Source organism: Marmota monax, unplaced genomic scaffold, assembly GCF_021218885.2.
Source record: "Marmota monax isolate L192 unplaced genomic scaffold, Marmota_monax_Labrador192_F-V1.1 WCK01_AAM20220418_F8-fsc00003, whole genome shotgun sequence".
NCBI lineage: Eukaryota > Metazoa > Chordata > Mammalia > Rodentia > Sciuridae > Marmota > Marmota monax.
The window spans coordinates 1,705,025-1,726,173 of record NW_026694084.1 but is presented as its reverse complement, the minus strand read 5'-3'; the positions used below and the strand labels follow the sequence as shown (position 1 = coordinate 1,726,173).

General features: G+C 40.2%; 1 protein-coding gene across 3 annotated transcripts in view; it reads left to right on the top strand.

Moving 5' to 3' along the window:
- The first annotated feature begins 3,051 nt into the window (after window positions 1-3,051).
- The window catches only part of Runx1t1 (RUNX1 partner transcriptional co-repressor 1), a 140,786-nt gene continuing 122,688 nt past the window's right edge, over window positions 3,052-21,149 (top strand). The window contains exon 1 of one of the 3 annotated variants that reach the window (XM_046464869.2): window positions 3,052-3,330. Coding sequence is in view for 1 of the 3 variants with exons in the window: in XM_046464871.2 (XP_046320827.1) it covers window positions 3,303-3,330 (28 nt within the window). In the remaining 2 variants the exon portion in view is untranslated. Of the gene's footprint in view, window positions 3,331-10,891; window positions 11,124-21,149 lie in introns of those variants that run through there. The other 2 variants (XM_046464871.2, XM_058585610.1) reach the window with 2 other exon arrangements.

Sequence of the window (21,149 nt, the reverse complement as noted above, 5' to 3'; positions counted from 1 at the left end):
AATAATAAAAATTTAATGATGTAAGAAAAACAAACAAACAAACAAAAAACCTCCTAGAGTGTGAGAAGAAGAAAATTACTAGTAAGGGCTTTTTTTTTTTTTAATAGTTTTAACACATTATTGTGTATTTTGTTTTTAAGCTAATGGTTTTGTCATGATGGGTAGGTATTTATATTCCTAAACAATCTCCTCTTTTAATTTAAAGGTTTTTTTTTAAATACTTTTCCTTTTTGCTGAACAAACTAGTTTTCCAGGTTTAGAAACCAAATCTCTCTTGTGAGTGTCTAGATAGGAAGACTTACTCAGCTCTGTCTCCTTAGATCGACTAAGAAGAATGTATCAATTAATACTTTGTTGTGTATTGAAAGTTATGTTCTATGTGCCCTCCATGCCAAGGCTAAGGTAACCGTATGTTTTATGGACTTGTACTGTTTTACAGGTAATTCCCACCCTCCCTCCACACAGCATCAGTGAGCTCCTGACTGTTCATTTAATATTTTATTTTCCTAGATTTTACAATTCAAGCATCATCTCAAGTTTGAGTTGGCCCCTATAGTTACTATATGCTCCAAATAAAAAACTTGGGAGATGATATTAGGATAAACCCCATAGAAAAATATATTCTACATTTTGTAGAATACAGGCCTTTCAAAGGGGTGGCAAGTGGGATTTCGGAATACACTGAGTCTTTTCTTCTACATTTACTCAAGGAGGTATGTTTATGTTTTTCAGTTACTGTTATTTGAAAGTAAAAAAAAAAAGAATCTTAAATTTAATGATATATAGCCAGATTGAGTAAAGAACTTTTTTTTAAAGGAAGTATAACTAAATAATAACCTATTACTTTTCTAAAAGTATGACTGGCCAAAGGGAAGATTCTATAAGATTTGTAGAATTTATAAAATATACCTGGTTACCTGGTGTTACTAATACAGCCTGAATGTGTAAAACTGTTTTGATTTCCTGCAAGTTATTTCCATTGATTTAGAAGTTCATAGTTTCCATTGTGATTTCACACTTACAATAGCACAATTTATAGGAAGAAGAAAAATAGCATTCTATACATTTCATTTCTCCCCCCTTTTATGTCATAAAAATATTGTTGGTATATTTTAATTCTAAATTTTAAAATATGACTCTGAAACTAACACTATCTCATGAGAATCATTCCTGGGACTCAAATGTTATTAATTTTAAATGAGTATGGGTATAGAATTCCAAAATCCAAATTATTGACTTTCAATATAGGGGACAGAAGAGAATACAGATAATAAAAAAGTAAAATATCAACATGTTTTTGATTATTTTAAGAATAGATTAGTAGGCTTTGACATAATTCAATACAAAAGAGTTATAGTAGTAGAATATACATGAAAAAATATATTTTATGTTAACATTTATAAGTATATCCAAAAATCACAAATGCAGAAATTACTATAGACTGCACACCTTGATAAAACTGGAGACTCATATTAAGAACATTATAATACCAAATACCAAGACTTAACATTACAATTCATTAATTCATTATAATTCATTAGACAAATATCCCAAGGAGAGGGCAGAATGTACAATGAGTGTTTTCTGGAAATGAATTGCTAAAAATTAGTAGAGTCTGAAAAGACTTCAGAATTGGAAGCTCCAGCTGGGCTTAAAAGGGTGGGGGAAGGGATTTTACTCTCTGGTAAATATTTGAAACACCACTTCAAAAAAATAAACCCACGAATGTCTCATCAGTTCTTAGTGCATCAGGCTGACTCTGAGTCTCTTACACATTTTTTCCTTTGTAAAGATGAGATTTAAAAACATGCACGCAGGATATTTTACATTGATTTAGGCCAGTTGGGGAAAACACGGTTGAGAGTAGGATTTCAAATTGTTCCACTAAATACAATAACATTTGCAGTCATGGCACCGTTCCATAATAATTTTAGAAGATTTCATTTGACTTATCATTGCAAGCCATTATCTGATCATATTTGACCTACATATTAATATTTTCATTGCCATCCAAGCCTTTTTTTTTTTTTTTTTTGCTCTGTACAAATTATCGTCCCTCTTCACTGAGATATTATTTATTTGTTCTGGAAATATCTGGAATTCTTTCACCCTATCTTTTTCCCCAGGGACTCCCTCCCTCCCTCCAAAGTCTTGATATTAATGCCTAAGGGTAAGGACACATCCAACAAAAAAACCTGAGATGGAAAGAGATCCCTCTTAATGGTATACTATGGGAGAAGTAGAAAAACAAAGAGGGGAAAAGAAAATGATAATTGTTTTCTCTAAGGCTATTATCTAATGCGAAAGCAAATATTCAGTCTGGAAATCAGCTAACAGAAGGGGATTAGAGAGGAGATCTGAGAGTGGCTTGATTTCTGGCAGAGCTGTCTCTCCAGCCAGTGATGAGACACAGGCAGGGCAGCTAGGAGCGCTCCAGATGGCCAGGGAAAGTGGTCGTCTTGGGTTACTGCAGGGCACTCGGGCCGCCAAGCCCAGGCGTCCGGGGAAGGCATCATTAGGGAGCCAGCCCCACGTCCAGCCTGCACCAGAGAGGGCGAGGCCAGGAGGGAGGCCGCCTGCCTACCCGCGCACCCCAGTGAGCCGGGACTGCCCATTGTTAACATATACTTGACCTCCGTGACCCCCGCACGACACAGATGTCTCCCACCTCCACCTCCCCCCAGCCCCGCCACGGGCCCTCCCCCCTGCACCTGGTAGCGGCCGCGCAGCCGCCTCCCTCCGGAGCGGCCGTGGCGCCCTGGGCGCGGGCGCGCGCCGGAGCCGGCCTGGTGCGGGAGCACTCGGCGCACAGCGCGCGGCGCTCCTGCTCCCCGGCGGACGCCTGGCCGCCCTGCAGATAAATGCGTCGCCTTCCTCGAGAGTGAGCTAGGGCGGGCGAGGCAGACGCAGACGCCGCCTGTGACAGTGGCAATTCCCTGCGCCCCACATCACATTTGTCTGCCACAGCAGCAACAACAGAAAAGCGAAGGGAGGGAGGGAGGGAGGGAGGGAGGCGGGAGGAGGGGAGCGGAGCTCCGCAAGTCTTGGGCTCTGCGTGGAGGCTGCGTTTGGCTGGCGTCCCCGACCCCGGGCTTTTTGCACCGCAGCTCGCTCTGCGCAGCGCCGGGACAGCCGCAGGCGCTCGGCGGCGCGACTCCGCGGCCTCTCGGCGAGCGCAAGTGAGCGAGTGACTGAGGACACTTTGGCCTCGCGAGGGAAGCCGCGCTGCACCCTTGCCCCTTTGCCCCACGGGCCGGCAGAGACGAGAGGAAGTTTTATTTGCAGCTCGGAGCCCGTGGCGGATGGTGGGACTCTCCGGCCCTGTACAGTGTAAGTGCCCGCGGGCGGGCTGGGCCGGCGGGCGGGAGGGATGGCTGGGACTAGACCTTGGCTGATACTATTAATTACTATTCCGATGACCGTCAACTTGGTTTGGATTATTCGACCCAAAGGCTCCAGGCTGTACTTGTCGCTCAACTAGGGTAGGACTGCGCACTAGGGCAAAGTGGAACATCGCGGGTGACTCCAGTCTGCGATGACACTGAACTTCACCGGTCAGCTAAGGATGCGGGTTTTACTTTTAGATTCCCCGTACTGCCTTTTAAAAATAATTTTTATTTTCTTTCCTTGACAATCATGTGGGAGCAGGAAGATAAGTGTACCCCCCCCCCAACAAAACAACTAGTCAAGGTGCCCCACTGTGCATTTGGCAGGTGGCCTGATCCCCGCATCGTGGGGTTTTAAAACTGAAAATGAAATGCTGGTTTTGCCGGTGGCAAACTTAGCTGTAGGAACAAGAGAGATGGAATCTTAACTTTGGGACTGGGCTGCCACTAGAGTTGAGGGTCCTCTTAGCGGCATCCAGGCTCTCTCCGAACTTTCCTGTTATTCTTGGGCATTTGCGGTACTCCTATAGAAAGACTGTGGACAAGCGGGAGGGCGGCGACTCCCAGGGCAGGTCAGGGGTTCCGCAGCCGGGGACGCTTGGGCACCGCCGCCTCTGCGGGACCTCACTGAGCCCCAGGGCCCGCTGTTCTGACTCTCTTGGTGTTCCCATCGCAGCCTCAACTCGGCGGCGTCCTCCTTTCCTACACGGGGAGAACCTTGTGCCGTGTGCCCGGCGGGGCACAGACGGGAGTCGTGTCCTGAGAATTATTTTCATTTTCCAGAAATCCCTCTGGTAAAGCCCCCGAGGCTCATGGATAGGAGCCCCACGCCCAGTCGCTCGCAGCCCTCTTGACGAACCTAAAAGGATTGGGTTGGTTGGCACACCCAGACCCCTCTCTCAGGGCGGACCTTGCGCTGACCAAGATGCTTTAAACAAATAGGGTTATGCCAACAGAAGGCGCCTAAACCGTTTTTTTTTTTAAACTTTTTTTTTTTTTTTGTAAGGGCAGTCAACCCTTGGAAAAGTTTTTGAGTATTATGATTCCGGGAAGTAGGATGTGAACCACGACCGTTACTAAAAATAGCCGCCTTCCCTCCTCCTCTTCCCCCAAAAGGCCTTTCAGTTTGGAAGATTTGGCTGGAGAGTCCTGCTTTCCTTGGTCTCCTTATTCCTTGCAAAACGTAGTGGAGAAATCTTTTTTTAGTTTTCCTTCAAGATTGGGCATCACAGATCTCAGTGTGCCCCAGCCTGGTTGCTGTTGCTTGGGGAAATTTAGCAGAAGAAAGTCTCCTAAGGAATAGCTGGTATTTCCCTGGGAGGAGATCTTGCAGAACAGCCACGGAGAACAGGGCGAGGGAGTGAGGACCAGGAGAGGTGGAGAGGCCACTCCAGACCAACTTCATGTGCTTAATGTAACTCTGAGCCTTCTTGAATTTTTAACTTCACTCCCCTTAATTAATCTGCCCAGGGCCTGTATATAAATGGCTGTCCACAGCTGCTGCAAATTGATTTATCTCCTGATAAAGGTCGGGTTGCTGACCAAAGCATTCTTTCTACCTTCTGTGTGAACTGAAATGTGTTTTACAGGATTTTTTTCCCTCCTAGTCTCCATTTAAACATCTGTACCATTTTTAAGTGCACTCAGTGGCCCATTCCCCTGCTTTGCATAGAACAGGAGTGGAACTGGGTCGGTGCCCAGAGAGTCCACACTCCCTAGAATACAAATTGACCAGCTTCTTGGTGATAAACGGTTTGTTAGTGTTGGGGGCCTCCTTTTAGTTTATTACAGCGGTTTGCCTCCACCATGTGAGTATTCTGTTGTGTCCAGTTTCTCATCACACAATTCTTTAGACAAGATCAACAAACATCATTGTTTCTTAAACCATCTTAGCCCATATTTGGGTGTTTCTTTCAGTTGTGATGTATAAACAGAAGCAAATTCCTAATTCAATGCCTTTCCCCTTGTTTATCCTTAAGTCTAGTCTAGTTTTAACATTACAGTGCTGTCAGATGTTTGAGATAGGGTTCTATGATTTCATTTTCTTTTTTCTTTTTACTATTACCTTTTCAGAGAGCTCTAACAATCTCACCCAGTGTTCATCAGAGAATCTTAGTTTGATCCAGGCTTCCCCCCACCTCCCAGCCAGAATGGATGTTGAGGGAGTTAAAATCTATCCTTTCTAGTGCTGTATTTAGCATTTGTTATTAATTCTTTCAAAAAACAATTCCAATAAAATAGCCAAGGAATCAGGTTCATTTGGAGTACACAGAAATTGAATTTAAGATTATATAATGGAAGAACTTTATATTAAATTTTTGTGTAAGCATCAGTAATGTAATTATAAACCATTTGAACAGCAGTCGCTTTATTTGAAAACCTAAATGTTGTGTGGGAGAATTTCTGTGTATAGTTTCTCCAGTGTCCAGCTCATACCTAATAAAAGCAATGTGTAGAAAACGGTGCATTTTTCCCCTCTCTCTAATGTTTGGACAACTCAAAACAGACCAGAAGTCTTTGAAATGATATTTTCCTTTATACTAAGTCTCTTTGACTCACTAATACCTGCTAATAATTGGATTATAAAAGCTTTAAAAAGACCTTCCTAACAAGAAGTATTCTGTCCACAGTACAATGCAAACTGCACTATTAAATTCCAAGTTGCTTGAAATAGTAGGACAGTAACATTTCAGCTATAGGAATGAAGCTTTTTTAAAAAAATATGTTCACAATTTTTTTCTGAGAGAAGCAAATTATTGCTCTTGGTGTTAGTATTTGATGATAAGCTCTCTCATCGAGGTGTTGGTTGAAATATTTCCAGATAAAAGAGTATTTCATAAATAGCAAAGAACTGCACAAATGTAAGGTGCCATTATAATTTATTTTATTGTAATATAGAAGCTTAGCTCCCCCCACCATTTTTTTTTCCTTAAACACTGAAAAGGGATCAGGAGAAAGAAATGCTTCCAATAGGAATGCTGGTCAGTGGTTGTCAGTTTAGGACATTCTTCACTGTCAAATCCTGTTTCTCACTTCTTTGATATGAACATCAGCTGACAGGCACTGAATGCAAAGCCTTCCTCATTGAGGTTTTATGCAGGCAACATAGCCCTTCATAGCAAAGCAGTCTGAAAAATTGGCACCTGCAGGATTTGCATGTGAAAAAAACCCGAGTCAGTTGCATTTTGCTGGAGCCTATTACTGTAAGTTATGTAAGTTCAGTGAGAAAGGCTATTTATTTGTTGCTGTTTTGGCATTTAAAAATTCTTTATTTTATGGGCACCTTATTCATCATATAGTGATCCACAGGCTTTATTGATAGCAGAAGCAGGGAGCAGTGAGCTCTGGCTTTATAGAAGTTATTTATTATGAAATGGAGTTATTTTTAACCATGTGTTTGCAGAGTGCACTTAGATTCATAGTTAATTCTTTAAATGTGTCTTAAAAGAATGAACTCAATCAACGTCAAGAATAATCTATCAGAAGTTAAACAAATACATAAAATTGGGTTAACATAAATATTCTTTTAAAACTATCTAGAACTTTTAGGAGTTACATACTTAGCAATAACAGCCCAAATCCATACTCAAAATTTGAACCTTTCATAGTTCTAAACTTCAGGAAAAATGTTTCCCTCCGTTCTACATGTGAAATTATATTTATCACCTGAATGCTCTTTTCAAATGTATATTTGACCTTATTTATGTGAAGTAACTAACCAATGTTAAATCAACTAAAAACCTTTGTGAACCTCAGAATTATCCATCAATGGGGACCTTTCATCCAGAGTAAGCTATTTATTATTATCTAAAGAGACACCTTCCAACTTCACTTTTTTTTTTACAGCCATTAATATAAGAGTTCCTAAATAATGTTTAAAGAACAGTGAACATTTTATTAAAGCAAACATTAGTTCAGTTTAATGGAGGTAATTGTAAGTGATAAGACAGAGCAGGTTATCTCTGTGTTGTTTAAACAGAAGGAGCTACTTTGCACCATTTCCAGTAGCCATCTGTAGAAGAGAAGGGTTTGCACCTGTCTGTCCACACTAATTATAGATTAGGGCCAAAGAAATGAAATTCGAGGAGGTTTTCAGCTAATGAAATCCATACTGATTTTATTGTAAATGTGTTTTATGTAAAGAGGATGATGGTTGAGTTATGAGTGAATAAATCGCTATGTAGCTGCTAGGCACTTGGTTTTGAAGCACAATTCTGCTGCATTAACCTTTGATATATTAAGGAAAAAAGAAGACAAACAACTTAGAGATGGATGCTAGCCTTTGTTTGGCATCCAGAGCTACAATTTAGTAAGCAGCAGTGAGGTTCAGTGTGCAATTTAGAAATGTGCTATAAAGCAGCTTAAATGTTAAGAATATATTGATATTCTGAAATGCAGATGAAGTAGAGGTAGGTTCTGTTTTAACTTTTGCATTTAAAACATTAGAAAATTAGAAAGGCTTTTTCTTTTTTCTGCATTTCAGCTTCATGTACATGAGAAATTAAAGCAAAATGAGTGAGGAATGCATTCTGCAATAAAAGGTCACATGAATGTCTACCACATCTGTTTATAGTAATTATGAACATAATTAACATAAGAATTACAAATGAAATAATGACAAGCTGAGCAATGAGATATTATGCCATAATGGTCATATGTTGGAATTCTCACATTATAGCACACTAGAATTCACATACTCAAAGAAAGAAAGAAAATGCTAGATTTTTATCTGAATTAATGCTTCAAAACTTATCTGCCTGGGGCAGATGGACTTCTTGCTTTTATAGGAAGGTAACCTATTATTAAGAAAAGAAGTAGTTGAAATTAAGATTTCTAGTCTCTAGCCTGGACTTTAAGACAGCTGTGATTATAGACACCACTTTCTGTTACACACTTATTCTGTGATTATACTTCTTGATTATTGTATTGCTTTTTTTTTAATTGAAAGCTTTGAAGTAAAGTGTTCGATTTGGAAGAGTGTCATGGATTCTTCCATTAGACAACTGGTTGATCTTTTTTATAACCATGAGCCAAAAGTCAATGAACAAACAAGGTAGTAGAAATACTATACCTTTGCAAAATTAGAAGATTGGTAGATTAGTGTTTGTGCAGTTTTCTTCATGCCTAATGTTTGGGATGCCTTTTAAAGAAAAAAATGTAAGTCTTCTGGGTTTGAAAGCAATACTAGTGCATTTTATTTTTAAAAATAGCATTTCTTAAGACTTTGTAATGGAAAAATCAGTGGGTAAGTTGCCTTTTTTTTTTCTTCTTTCTGGAGTTTCATTGGAATTTTAGGTGTTTGTATGTAGTCTGTGATCTAACTAAAATGAGATAAAGGGGAGGGTCTGTGTGGTTGCTTCTGGTTATTCTGAATACAGTTTTCTGTAACAGCTAGAGAGAAAGGTGAAAGGGGACCTTTTATTTGAGCTAAAATGATACTCCAGAAATCTGTTATTAAATTAAAAACATGAAGGGATGACAGATTTTCACCCATTTAGAGCTCACTTGATTTTGTAATGTAGACTGCCAAGTGGTTTACTTCCTACCTTTGCACCCTTCTGTAACTATTGAACCTGGTCACTCCTTGAAGATTTATGGAGAAATATTACCTTGTTCTCGTCTCAGTGATACCACAAGGTTTTCCACTTTATTGGATTACTGGAGGATTGTAGCAGACCCCTTTTTATCTGACATTCGTTGCATGACAAGATTTTCACACATGCCCTTCCCCCACCATGGCCAGCTTTCTTCACTTTGTGTTACCTATCAAATATCCCTTGATTCTTTTCTTGGGGTGGGAGCTTGGAGGGAATGGGGGGGCACTACACATAAAACAGTTTTTTGGCTAAGTGATTTTCGGGGAGAGTAGTTGATTAAACAATGCCTCATCATTTTCTAAAGATCCTCTTAAAAATTTGTCTCCCCTAAAAGGTGACTGCTAGTTCTCTTGCTCTTCCATATCCTTCTGGACTCATTTGTCCTATTCCTTCTCCCCCCATTTTGTCCCTTTCTACTTTCTCATGCACAAACTATTTTATGACTCCAAGTTTCACAGCAGCTGGGGCCACAGTGTGTGCCATGAAAAATTATGTAGTTTATTGGCTTTTTTTATTCTGAACTCACTCTCCACACTGCAGTGAGAGCTTCTTAACCAGGCTTCAGTGCCTTGAAACACAACACATCCAAATGCCCTCCCTTCCCCCAATAAAAGAACCTCCTTTGCTGCATTATCTGCACTCCATTAAGGATCTGATCAGATGTTCAGATTGTCTGATGGGTGCATTTAAAAGTGAAAAGGGGCTCCCAAGGGACTACTCAGGTGTATCTCCCTCCTGACCCTGCAGGAGAGGAGGATGAACTCTGGTCTGATGGAGGAGCATTAGCCCCTACTTGTTCTCTGATTGATTCTCTGGCTCTGGGTGGGTGAAGAGCTGTGAGGCAGCTGAAACTGAGATTGATTGCCTCAATTTCAAATTCCCACCTCCAAAATAGACTTTCAGATGTACACATAAGGAATCCCCCTCCCCCAATACAATTTCTGGAGGTGGAGCAGGTGTCTTGGAGTCACCTGTAGCTACCAATCACAAGTGGTCCTCCTTATCCCAATGATACTGGCTGCATGAGTCTTCAGCTGGGACCCATTACAGCCCGCAAAGGGAGCTATTTTATATCCGCCTGTGCCCATCTTCTCTGTGTGGGTGTTTGGGGATTGGAATTTAGGGTATCTGGGTCAGCAGAGAAAGGGACAGGAACCCTCACTGGAGGGTGGTCTGGAAGGCTAAAGGACTGCTCTGTGGATTCACTAGGTTGGTTTTGCAAATTGTGGTTATTTGAATGGAGGTGAGATGATGAAGATCTCATTGTTACACAGTCAAAAGAGTGGTTTTGAAAACTTTGACCTTGACAGAACCTCCAAAATGTTCACATTTTGGAGGGAAATGCAGTTGTCTGGTCTGGATTTCCTCCCTTTTTTTCATGGGGGTTAGGGACAGATTGGGGTGTGCAGGCGACCCCCAGCCCCGGCTTTCACCCCCACTCAGCCTCAGGGTAGTTCTCCCCTACTTCCCAGTCCCATCGAGGGGCCTGAACCCCCGCCCCCTCATCCCTTATGGTTTCGCCCCTCCTGCTTGTGTCTCTTCTCCTCTCTCTCTCTCTCTCCCACTTTTCCTCCCTCTCCCGCTCTGTCTCACACGCACCCTCTGTTTATTTTCCTGCCTCCATCTGGGCCCTGCTGATATTGTAATCACCCTGATGCACGTTGGCTTCTCTCCTCTCCCTCCTGCGCTCACACACTCACTCACACACAATGTGCCATCCTGACAAGCCTTTTACTTCTGATAAGCTCCGATGTGTGTTTAATGAATACAAAGCCGCGGTCTGGGTGCCGCCTCGGCCGCGGCCGCCTCTCGCGCGCTCCTTTGCCAGAAGGTAATCTCCGTGAACGGGGGAGGCGCGCGGAGGAGGGGGTGGCCGCGAGCAAGGGGGGCGCGGGGAGGCGGCTCTGCCCGCTCCCTCTCTCCCTTTCCAAATGATTCAGAAGTCGATAAGACCAGGAGAAGTGAAGATGTAACATGTTATCTGTCGCTCCTCTTAGCTGGCGGAGAGAATTTACATTTAAAGATTAGCAGAGGGAGAAAGAGAAATCTGCCTTTTGTTGTGCGGGGTGAGGAGGAGGCATCAGCCCTGGCCTTGACGCTATCTCCCATCACCTCTGCTATCCAGACAGGACTCACCGAGGTGAGATTACCGGAGGGCCTTATCTTTAATTGGGTTTAGTTTTGCCAGTCTGAATAGGTTTAAAGAGACTCGATAAAGGGGGAACAATAGATTATTTATTGACTGGACTCTGAAGCCTTTAGATGAAGAGGGAGAGAAAGACTGCTTAACAACTTGATTAGTTCATTTTTATTTTAAGGTGAGACTGTCTCCCTTCCGATGGGAAGAACTTAGGTGCAATTTGAATGACTTAAAATGTCTTATTGGCTATTCACTCTCACCCCATCTTTCCCAGCGCCTGGCATCTACCTTATTTTAAAGGAGTTTCATTTACCCTTCCCTGTAGGATTGATCAAACTGAGTTGAAGAGGGTAGAAGCTTTGGGGATTGGTCTTTCATGTTTGGTTTTGTGTCACTTGTTTTGCACTGCTGATGTGTTGGTGTTAAGGGTCCTCCAGTGATGTGAAAGGCAACCAAAGCCTACTTTTAATATGGAATTTGTTGATTGTGTAGTATGGGTCAACTCTAGCTAAAGGGGAAAAAAAAATCAATCTAAGTCCGTTAGGTAGATTTGGTTTTTGAATAAGAACCATGACTCTTTTGCTTAGAATCAGTTTGAAAGAAGAAAAAAAAAATGTTTTTGACTCATGAATGTATTTCAAAAAATTATTATATCAACTTTAGAAGATTCTTAAAAGGAATGAAAGTAGACAATGATTGCCTCCTAAACATTGTCAAGCTAGGTTTTTTTCATAGGTAGATAGATATGATCCAGTAACTAAAAGCCTAATTAAAATTTGTTTAAAGCCAGAGGGGCATGTTTCCTTGTTGACAGCAGCAGATCGATTGGGTAAGACAATAGAGTCCCATTATTTTACTTCCATTGACTGAACATATTGACATTTCAGGTTTGCTGTTGCCTCAGTGAGCATGATGAAACACTGAAATTCACAGCCCAACTGGTCAGAGTGGCACATATATTACTGTATGTCATTTCTGCCTTCAGGTTACCTTATCACCCGGGCAGAATAGGAAAGGACAGCTTGGAATCCTTCAGAAGGGGTAGAGCTTTTTTTGGCTAAGAAGCTGACAGCATGTCTTAGGAACATCATTAATTTTACCCAGAATTGGATGTTACATAAAAACATGTGGAGCATTTTTATTTAAAAATCAGAGAAGCAAGGTAGCTAGCGTCCTTGCCTGTTTTACAGAAGAGAATACCCATTTTCAAGATTTACCTTTACTTCCTGGGGAGGTAGTTACAGCAAGTGGTCATTCATTTCAGTTAGATGACCAGCTTGTGCTTGGGTGACATCCATTTTTCCCCATTCTGGGGAAGCTCCTATTACGGCTATATCTGATAAAAGAACATGTAGGGTCCCTTCAAAATAGGGCCCGACTGACTTGTTTCTAGTTTTCTTTTGTTGAGTAGAATATGAAATGAATGAGATGCATACATTTTACACTCATGTGCTTAGTGATATATGTATATATATATATAGAGAGAGAGAGAGAGATAAATATGTGTGTATTTTAAGCAGAGGCAGACAAAATACTATTTGTTATCTTAGTGTAATCTACTGTTTTACACATTTGCCTGGTCTTTACACAATAAAATTAAGTATTAGGCAGATTGAGTCAAAGAAATTTGAACCATAAAAAAAGTAAATATGAAAAAAAAATCCAGAAGGAACCTAACACATTTTCAAAAGTTTAATGAAAACATAAAACTATTATGAATATGACTTATACACAGCAATTGTTGCCACCAAGCAGGCAACTCATGCCCTTTACAGTGGTTAGAACAAAACTGGCCCTTTATACCATTTTCATGAAAATGTTAGGTTTCTATTTGATCAGCAGGTGCTGTTGAGATGAAAGCCATGTGTAAATTTTCAGAAGGCCAAAAGTGTCAATTCAGAAAAGGAAAGTGATAAGAGAAAATGCAATCAGTTTTCCTGTTTTCAATTTGTGCAGGATTTGAAGAGCTGTTTTGTTAAACTGCTACATCTGCTCCAATATGAATATTGAACTACTTCCACTAAAAATAACAACCTATAATTTGGTAGCTACTGCAGTCTTTTGTTAATGTGAGTGGGTTATTTAAAAACAAAAAAACAAAAAAATAAAAAATAACAAAAACCAATTTTCTATTCTGACAATCTCTTGCCTAATGTGCATTTTCATTTGTTGGCACTTTTTATCCTCAGCAGATAAATGGTATTATGCAATTAGGACCTCATCTTGTTTGACTATAAAAAAGGTTTCCATAGGTGAAAGTCTTGGTAATATAAAAAGGATTTGCACAAAACAAAATTTATTTTAAAGTAACCTTTCTAAATGCATTTATTTTAAATAAGACAGTTATTCCTTACATTCTCTAATACTACAATTTTTAACTTGCTGCCGACTATTGTAACAAAGTTAACACTTTTCCATTGCATACTGAGCATTCTGTGATTTATTTCACCTTTAATATACCTGCAAATGTAAGTTTAAACTAGTCAGGGATATTTTACCTAACAGGGCTTTCAGAATAATTTTTTTCATGCTTAAATAAAATGATTAAATTATGCTTGAGTGCCTGCATACAAAAGCGTTAGCTTCTATAGTACTGCTAATCAAATAAGTTTTATGGACAGGGAAAGCACCACATTAGAGAAAAATTGGATACATTTTACTAGTGACATTTCTAGGAAAGACATGTTCTTTTAAAATCATCTACTATGTTATAAATATTATCATACTCTAACATGTTATAAATATTATCATAATAAAAATAATACTTCATCCCTATAATAAGAAAGTGAATGGCAGTGCTATCCATGTGAAACCTGGGCATAGAGAATTAAGGTAGAAAGAAGACTGATGAAATTTGGATAAGGTTCAATATTGATTCAATCCTTGATTGCACTTGGGTTGACTTGTGGCTGAAGTAATTTGTCCAGGGTGAGACCTGATCACTGCTCAGGATCAATTAACTTTGTAGCTTGTGGCTTCACACTTGAATTGCTAGACACAGTCTTTATGGATAAACTCAAAATATCTCAAGAATGCATCAAGAGGAAGGCAGACACTGTGACACACTTACATGTTTAATATTAACAAACACAATGTTTGTTAAACACCAACTCAAAAAGAAGTAGTTTGGATAGTATTGAATGTGTGTATTTGTGATTACCCATTTATAACCAAAGAAGAATGCTCTTAAGGAATGTAATTTCCAGTTTGAAGCCCAAACAGCATCTCAATGTGGCATGTTGTGCTGGGTGTCATGTGGATATATTCCTTAGTAAAGCACTATGTTTGTGACTGCACTGAAGAAGAGACTAGATCACATATCGCCGTTAAGAGAGCTTATTCTCAGTTATAATTCCATCATTTGTGATGTTTTATGCTAAAACCACAGTACCTTATGTGGCACTGATAGGAGAGAGCTTCCTGGGACTTTTCAAAATATTTATACTTTATGAAATTATGTCTAGGCTCTTCTTACATCTGAACCACAGATAAAGTAATGGCCCATGGTCAGTATTTAGGGCATGTGATCCTCTTGTTTGAAAAAGTTTAAAACCATCAATGTTTTGCTTGCAACCATCAACATTTTCAAGGATCAAAAGATACCAACTTAAAATTCCCTGCTTTGGTAGCTCCAATTGTGATTACCTGGGTAATGTAACTCATGAAGGAATAAAGCAGTCTTTTTGTTTTGTATTGATCAAGGTCTCTAAGGCAAATCAGTATTTGGGTGAAAAGGGCCTTTAGAACATAGATCTTGTGGAAGAGGAATACAAAGAGCACCAATGTGAAGTTTTTCCATTGTGTCTGGACAATTCTAAGCACCTCTAAGTGCCTTGGGGAATGTGATTGACTGGTTTCATTAATCTTTTAACACCTGGGGCACAGATCATTTCTAAGTGTGCTCTGGACTTTCAAGGGCTGCCACATAGTTGTTAGTCTTGAGAGAGAGAGGAAAGGAATTGATGAAGCTTAGAGACTTACTGTGAGCCTGGCCTTCACCTTCACTTGTGTTTTCATCACAGATTTTAAGTAAATGATAAAATAGCATTTCACTTTCTTCATGTCACAGAATTCCGGCCCATTCTCTAGAACTGGCCAGAGTTGCTATTTGGCTTAACCCTTTGCCCCAATTTAGAAAATTGAAGTTTCCTTGTTTTCCAAAATCAATGATCTACTTTGTGCCTGAGGTCTAATAATTAGGACACTTACTCTCTGAAAATAGGCTTGATAGTCTCCGTGGCAACCACGATCTACTGCCAACCATGGCATCCACTGTTTTCTTTTAACCCCTCCTTGCCTCCCATCCAGGAGTCACTGCCCACTATTAGCTCACATATCCTGTGTCAGTCTGTATTCCTCGATACCTTCTAATCCAGGCCTCTCTGGTCCCTTGTCAGGATATCTCCATCCTTCACTGCACTGAGTCCTGAGGAGTTGAACTGATCCCTTCTTCGAACCCACCCCACACTCTGGAGCAGTCTTCTGCACAGTGTCTTTTGGCTTGTCCTACCCTAGTTGGTCACTCTGTATCTCAATCTCAGCATCTCTCAGTCAGCCAACTTCAACTTCCTGGAAGCCTTTCAGGAGGAGAGGAATTCTGCTCCATCTTTTACTCCAGAGAAAGAGTTTGTAAGTGGTTGCATGATGTAAAACCCTCTCTGCATTATAAAAATAAGGACTCCTCTGGGCGTGCAGTCGTCTAACTGGTAGGCAAAGGGGGATTCCCTTTTCGCTTGAGCCACTAGCCTCCTGGGTGGCCTGAAGTACATCCCAGCCCTCCATGAATTCCTCAGGAGTGGGATAAGGGGTCTCTCATATATATGACTCTGTATATGATATGGCTTTGGATATTTCCCATGGTTGGGAGAGTGAGAAATAATCCAGCACTTACTTTTTTTTATGTTTGAGGGGGCAATATCTCTTCATATAGCTGGGAAATGGATCAGCAAAGAGAATCATTGTCTCTCAACTCTTCTCCTTGTGAAAAGAGCGCACTGGGAAGAGGCAGGCAGTCTTCCATAGCCATCCTGGACCTTGGGTGACTGTCTAAACTTTAGTCTTTACTATACTTTGTTCAGAGGTGAGTGATGGAGGAATGAATATGTTTATGCAGGAAGGAAGAACCAGAGAGCTTAGATTTTGTTCCAGGAAAACCGTTTTTATGCTTTTTCCTCATAGTTACTGGGCAAGAGGAAGAACTGGGTCCTGGCAGTTAGAGTGTGGCCACAATGGTGGAGATGGGTGGTGATTACGAGGCACTGAAATTTCCCCAGGGTCACTTGGAAACTTTAGAAACTGGCTTCTTTAAATCATTGGGGTGGGGTGGGGGCAGAATCTGGTAATGGCTTATTTAAATGAACAAGAGCCCATTGTCATTTGGCTGGGAATCAGGTCTTAAAAGTAGAGAAAGCTTGAAAATTTTTCCTTTGTTTTATCTGAAGAAAGTCTGCTGTTACTTCTGAGAACATTTAAACATTTAATTGTTTCTAGTAGCACCTTGTCTTTGTACTTTAGTTTGTAAAATTGGTATAGGAGATTAAAACATAGATATTAGAAGTTTAACCCTAATTTATGAAATCATTAATAATGAACCCAGATTGGGGTTTTTTTGAAACTTAGGAGCTATTACATTCTTCTGGTTTGATCAAGGTGAGCATTTTATCATCATCCAGGAAACTTCTGTTTATTAGGGACATCTGTGATTGTGGGGCTTGGCAGTCATGTTTTCATCTGTCATTAGAAATAGAAGCCATAGGAATCACTCTTGCTCCATAGGTCGTAGAAGTTTTTTGCATTGGTATTCAGAGTGCAGTTGGAAGCCAAATTGATATTCTTTGCTACAAAGGAGAATGTCTTAAAAGTATATTGTAGTGAGTTCTTAGTTAATTACATTAGAGAAGATATTACCAGGAGATGTAATGGAAGTTTGTCTAAAGACACTCAAGAGATAGGTGGTCAGTCAAATATGAGGGAGAACAATGCCAGAGCAGTGATGAGACAGGTGATATGAGAATCAGAGCACTAGTATGGGGGACTAGCTGTGAGACGTACTTATTATACAAAGTATTTGGGAAAACTTTTCTTATAGACTTTTTGGGGAATTCATCTAGTGACACTCAGATAGGAAATCAGAGCCTAATGATAATAAGAAAGTAGATAGAAAATAGTACCTAAATTGGTCTGCACATATAATGTTGCCAGGGAAATAGCCTAGCAGCATTGCAGAGAGCATTTCAAATGCATTTCCATTTGATTTGGCAAGTGGAATATTAGAAATTGGGAAATCATCCCCCCATTGGTGATAAGCATTGTGGTCCAAGTTGTGCTTTAACTACATCTTAGGAAGTTGGTTAGTCAATCTGGTTAAAACTAGAAGTACTTATACCTCTTTGCCTAACTTCAAAATAGAGGAAGATGTGAGCTATAAGACAGGTCATGAAAGACTGCTAGTTTATTTTCTGAGTCTATGCATATGTTATGTACACAGTGATGAGCAAACACAGCTGGGAAGAACAGCAGATGATATTGGGACTGGAACTGTGGTGTTTATCAGACTGACATAGTAATCCTTCCTTCCTGTGAAAGTGTTCTTTTTAAGTGACTGTTGCGATTCTGTAACTTTTATCATGTATCTGACAAGAATTGTCCTTTACTACCCAGCTCCTTTGCCCACCTGTCACACATTTTCCCTCTCATCTCTTGATAGACTTATTTAGAAATGAGATCCACATTTGACCTCTAATGGGAAACAAATGTGGACAGTGACTCCTCATCCTTTTGTTTAAATAAGGGTAGGTAGGTCTGTGGAGGTCTAAAGAGAAAGGAAATGTGATCCGTCTCCATTGACATGTCCAAGTTAAGCTTTGACTTGGCTGGAGGGAACAGGTAGAGGATATCACAGGAAAATAGAAGCGAAGAGCAACAAAATGAGCAACGATTAAATGTAATTTGCCTTTTCCAAAAGAGAGTTATACACTATTTTTTGCAGTCCAGGTAAAGACACCTTTTATAGTATCTGAAAGAAAAGTAAAATATTTGCTCCTGTGAATGAATCTGAAATAAATTGATACCTATTTAGTAAGTATATGCCTACTCAGTGTACGGCAGAGAGCAGGGTCAATTCCCACTGAATGATAAGCCCATTCAAGACAAATTAAATTGCTGCAAAGATGGTAGACCTTGATTACTCACCAATTAAATGGTACAGTAAATGGAATTTTAGAGGTGAGAGTGAATTGGACTTTAAATTTGTCTTGAGGCAGATAGGATTTGTCAAGACTATAACTATTGTTATGGGGATATAGTAATTTATAAGGTAGTGCAGAAGCCAGATGTGGAAACAGCTTTCCCAGGAATATTGGAGTAGGGCAGGGGTGAAGAGAATACATTAACAAATATAACTACAGCAAAAAATAAATAAATAAAGACCCTTGTGTGATTAATGGGAAATAAAAGCAGAAAGATCATAAGGGTCTTGCATATCAAGCATTTGATTTTAGCTTCATCTTTTGATTTAGTGAGAAGTTTTAGAAGCTGTCCAGTGAGACCTCTCCAGGCTGAGAAGTGGCATGGAGGGTGGCCAGATTGGATGCAGGGCCTTTCATCAGTCCCTTACTACGGTCAAGACAGAGGAATAGCTTTTATAATAACCTGCCTTTATAATAGGTTGCTTTTAAAGTATATTTTCTAGTTGGATTTCTTTTGAACATCAGACTTGAACACAAATCTTAATAGAAATGATGATAGGCCAGGGGAAACTATGGATCCAATTAAAGTTATGTCACTGAAGACTTGTCCAGTGGGATGGCTCAGATGATTGGAGGCTGAGGAGGGCATGGAGGCCAAGGTAGGCAGGAAGCAGGGGTTACAGCAGTTTAGATTTTAGATATTGCAGAAGGACAACCAGGATTGGGTTTATGGGATGAGAAGGAAGAGGCGAATACAAGAGGTATTATAAAGGAAAAATAATTAGTGTTTGGATAGCAAGGTGGATTTAGAAATGGGGGAGAGTTAACCCGGATTAAGTGCACTTAGCTTGCCAGAACTTTGTAATCACTTTGGGTGCTTAAGAGGTAGCTTCTGTGCTCTACCATAGGCTACCATAGGCTCATAGAATCTCAGCCTTTAGAGAGAAGATCCTCAGAATCCATTTGTATCCCTTAGCCCCAGGGATTTTTGTGGTCCCAACTGATACCTTCTCTTCTGGAGATGGTGACTGGGCTATCAAGTGGTAGGTATTCCTTAAAAAGTGGTTGTGACATAGAAGACTTATTATTAACCTCTCAGGGACCTGGCTTTCTCATGTGTTTTGGTTCCACGAATGGATTTCAAACTGCTCTGCATTTTCCTCTTAGAGATGCCTTCTGGCTATGTGGGGGGATGTAAAGTAGACTCAGGGACTGGGTTCTGGACACTTGGCTTTCTATTTGACTAGAGCTGCCTGCGGTTTATATGTTTTATTTATTTCAGCCACTGGAGTTAGGTTTGTAGGATGATTTATAAAACTTCTTTCAATTCTAACATTCGGCACTGGAGAGAAAGTAGAGATGGTGGAATGAGGATCTAAGGTGAAGCTGATGAAAGCAGAGGCAGTCCTTGTAAATCAGCAGGCCCCAGACCCTGGGATCCATATCCTTGGGGGAAGGGTGGAACAGTTATTTCAAAGAGTCTTTGGCCCTGGATGCATTCGTTGAACACCCTAAACATTAGTCTGGAGACCAAGTGCTTTTTCACATAATGGTGCTTTTCAAATCTACTGTGAATGAAAATAACAAAAATGCATTAAAATATTGCTGAGTTAAATAGAAAATTGCCTATATTTTACAATAATCAGAAAGGAAACTAAATATGTTATGTGAAGGACCATAATTTGTGTTTTAAAACTGAGGCCTTATGTTGGGAAAATAAAGGAATAATCTCTTACATGTTAAAAATAGCAATATTAAATCCCATTATTAAACTGCTCACTGATAATTGTTCTCCATTTAAGGAATTTTAATTATTAGAATAAATGGCATCAACAACAAAATCTACCTGTCGGAAGGCTTTTGGAGCACGATTCATCAAGATTGTTATTATCTGAGGTCTTTGTTTTGTTCAATGTCCCTTCAGTTGAAAACATGTTGGCAATTCTTTTCACTTTTTGAACTTTAATCAAATCTGGGGTTTGTGGTTTTGTTATAAAATCTGTGAGAATCGAATTTTAAAAAGACTTTTCCTCCATCTTTTGTCAATTGTGCTTAGTAAATATTAATCATTGACAGTCAAAAAAGGACTTTAGCATGAAATATCAATATATTTTTTTCTTTTTTAAAAGAATGAGACCAGTTTATATGTGCTGATAGGTAATCATTCCTTAGATACATTGTTAAGTGGATAGGGCAAGGAGCAGAAGAATGCATGTAGTATGCTACATTGGTACAAAGAATTGCATGAAATCTTTGGGGAAGTGGATACAAGAATCTGACAGTGCTGCTAGCTTTAGGGGAAGAGAGTGGGGCTCAGACCTTATTGGCTGGAAGGAGTCTTTGTGCGAGCCTTTGTGCTGGATGTCCTTTGGTCCTGTGTGTGAGTCTTGTGTAAAGCTTGTGCTATACCCGTGGATGATACCCATTCACTGTTTAATTAAGATCATCGTATCAGCCTGGTATGCTGCCCTTCTGGGGGCCAGGGACTGTTCTCTTCTCTATCAGAAAAGGGTACAGTGGGGAAGAGATCCAAGTCCCAAGAGCCTTACTACTTGCTTAGTAGCCAGCCTTCTTCTTCTGGAAATCTCACCTGAATCGTAATGGCATGACCTCAAGTCCTGGGGGAGGATGCTGTGTGAGGCACACAGCCTTCATGAAGACAAGCTTCTTCCTAGCCTCTGACTAACCTACTGTGGACTTGTCCATTCTGACCCCTCTCACCTAGAAACACCACGCAGGCTCTTTCTCTCTCTCTCTGGTCCTTCAAGTATCAAGTACTGAATGGGAAGTCTGGCCCTATTTGATTCCTGGAAATATGGGGGTGTTCAAGATAAATAGC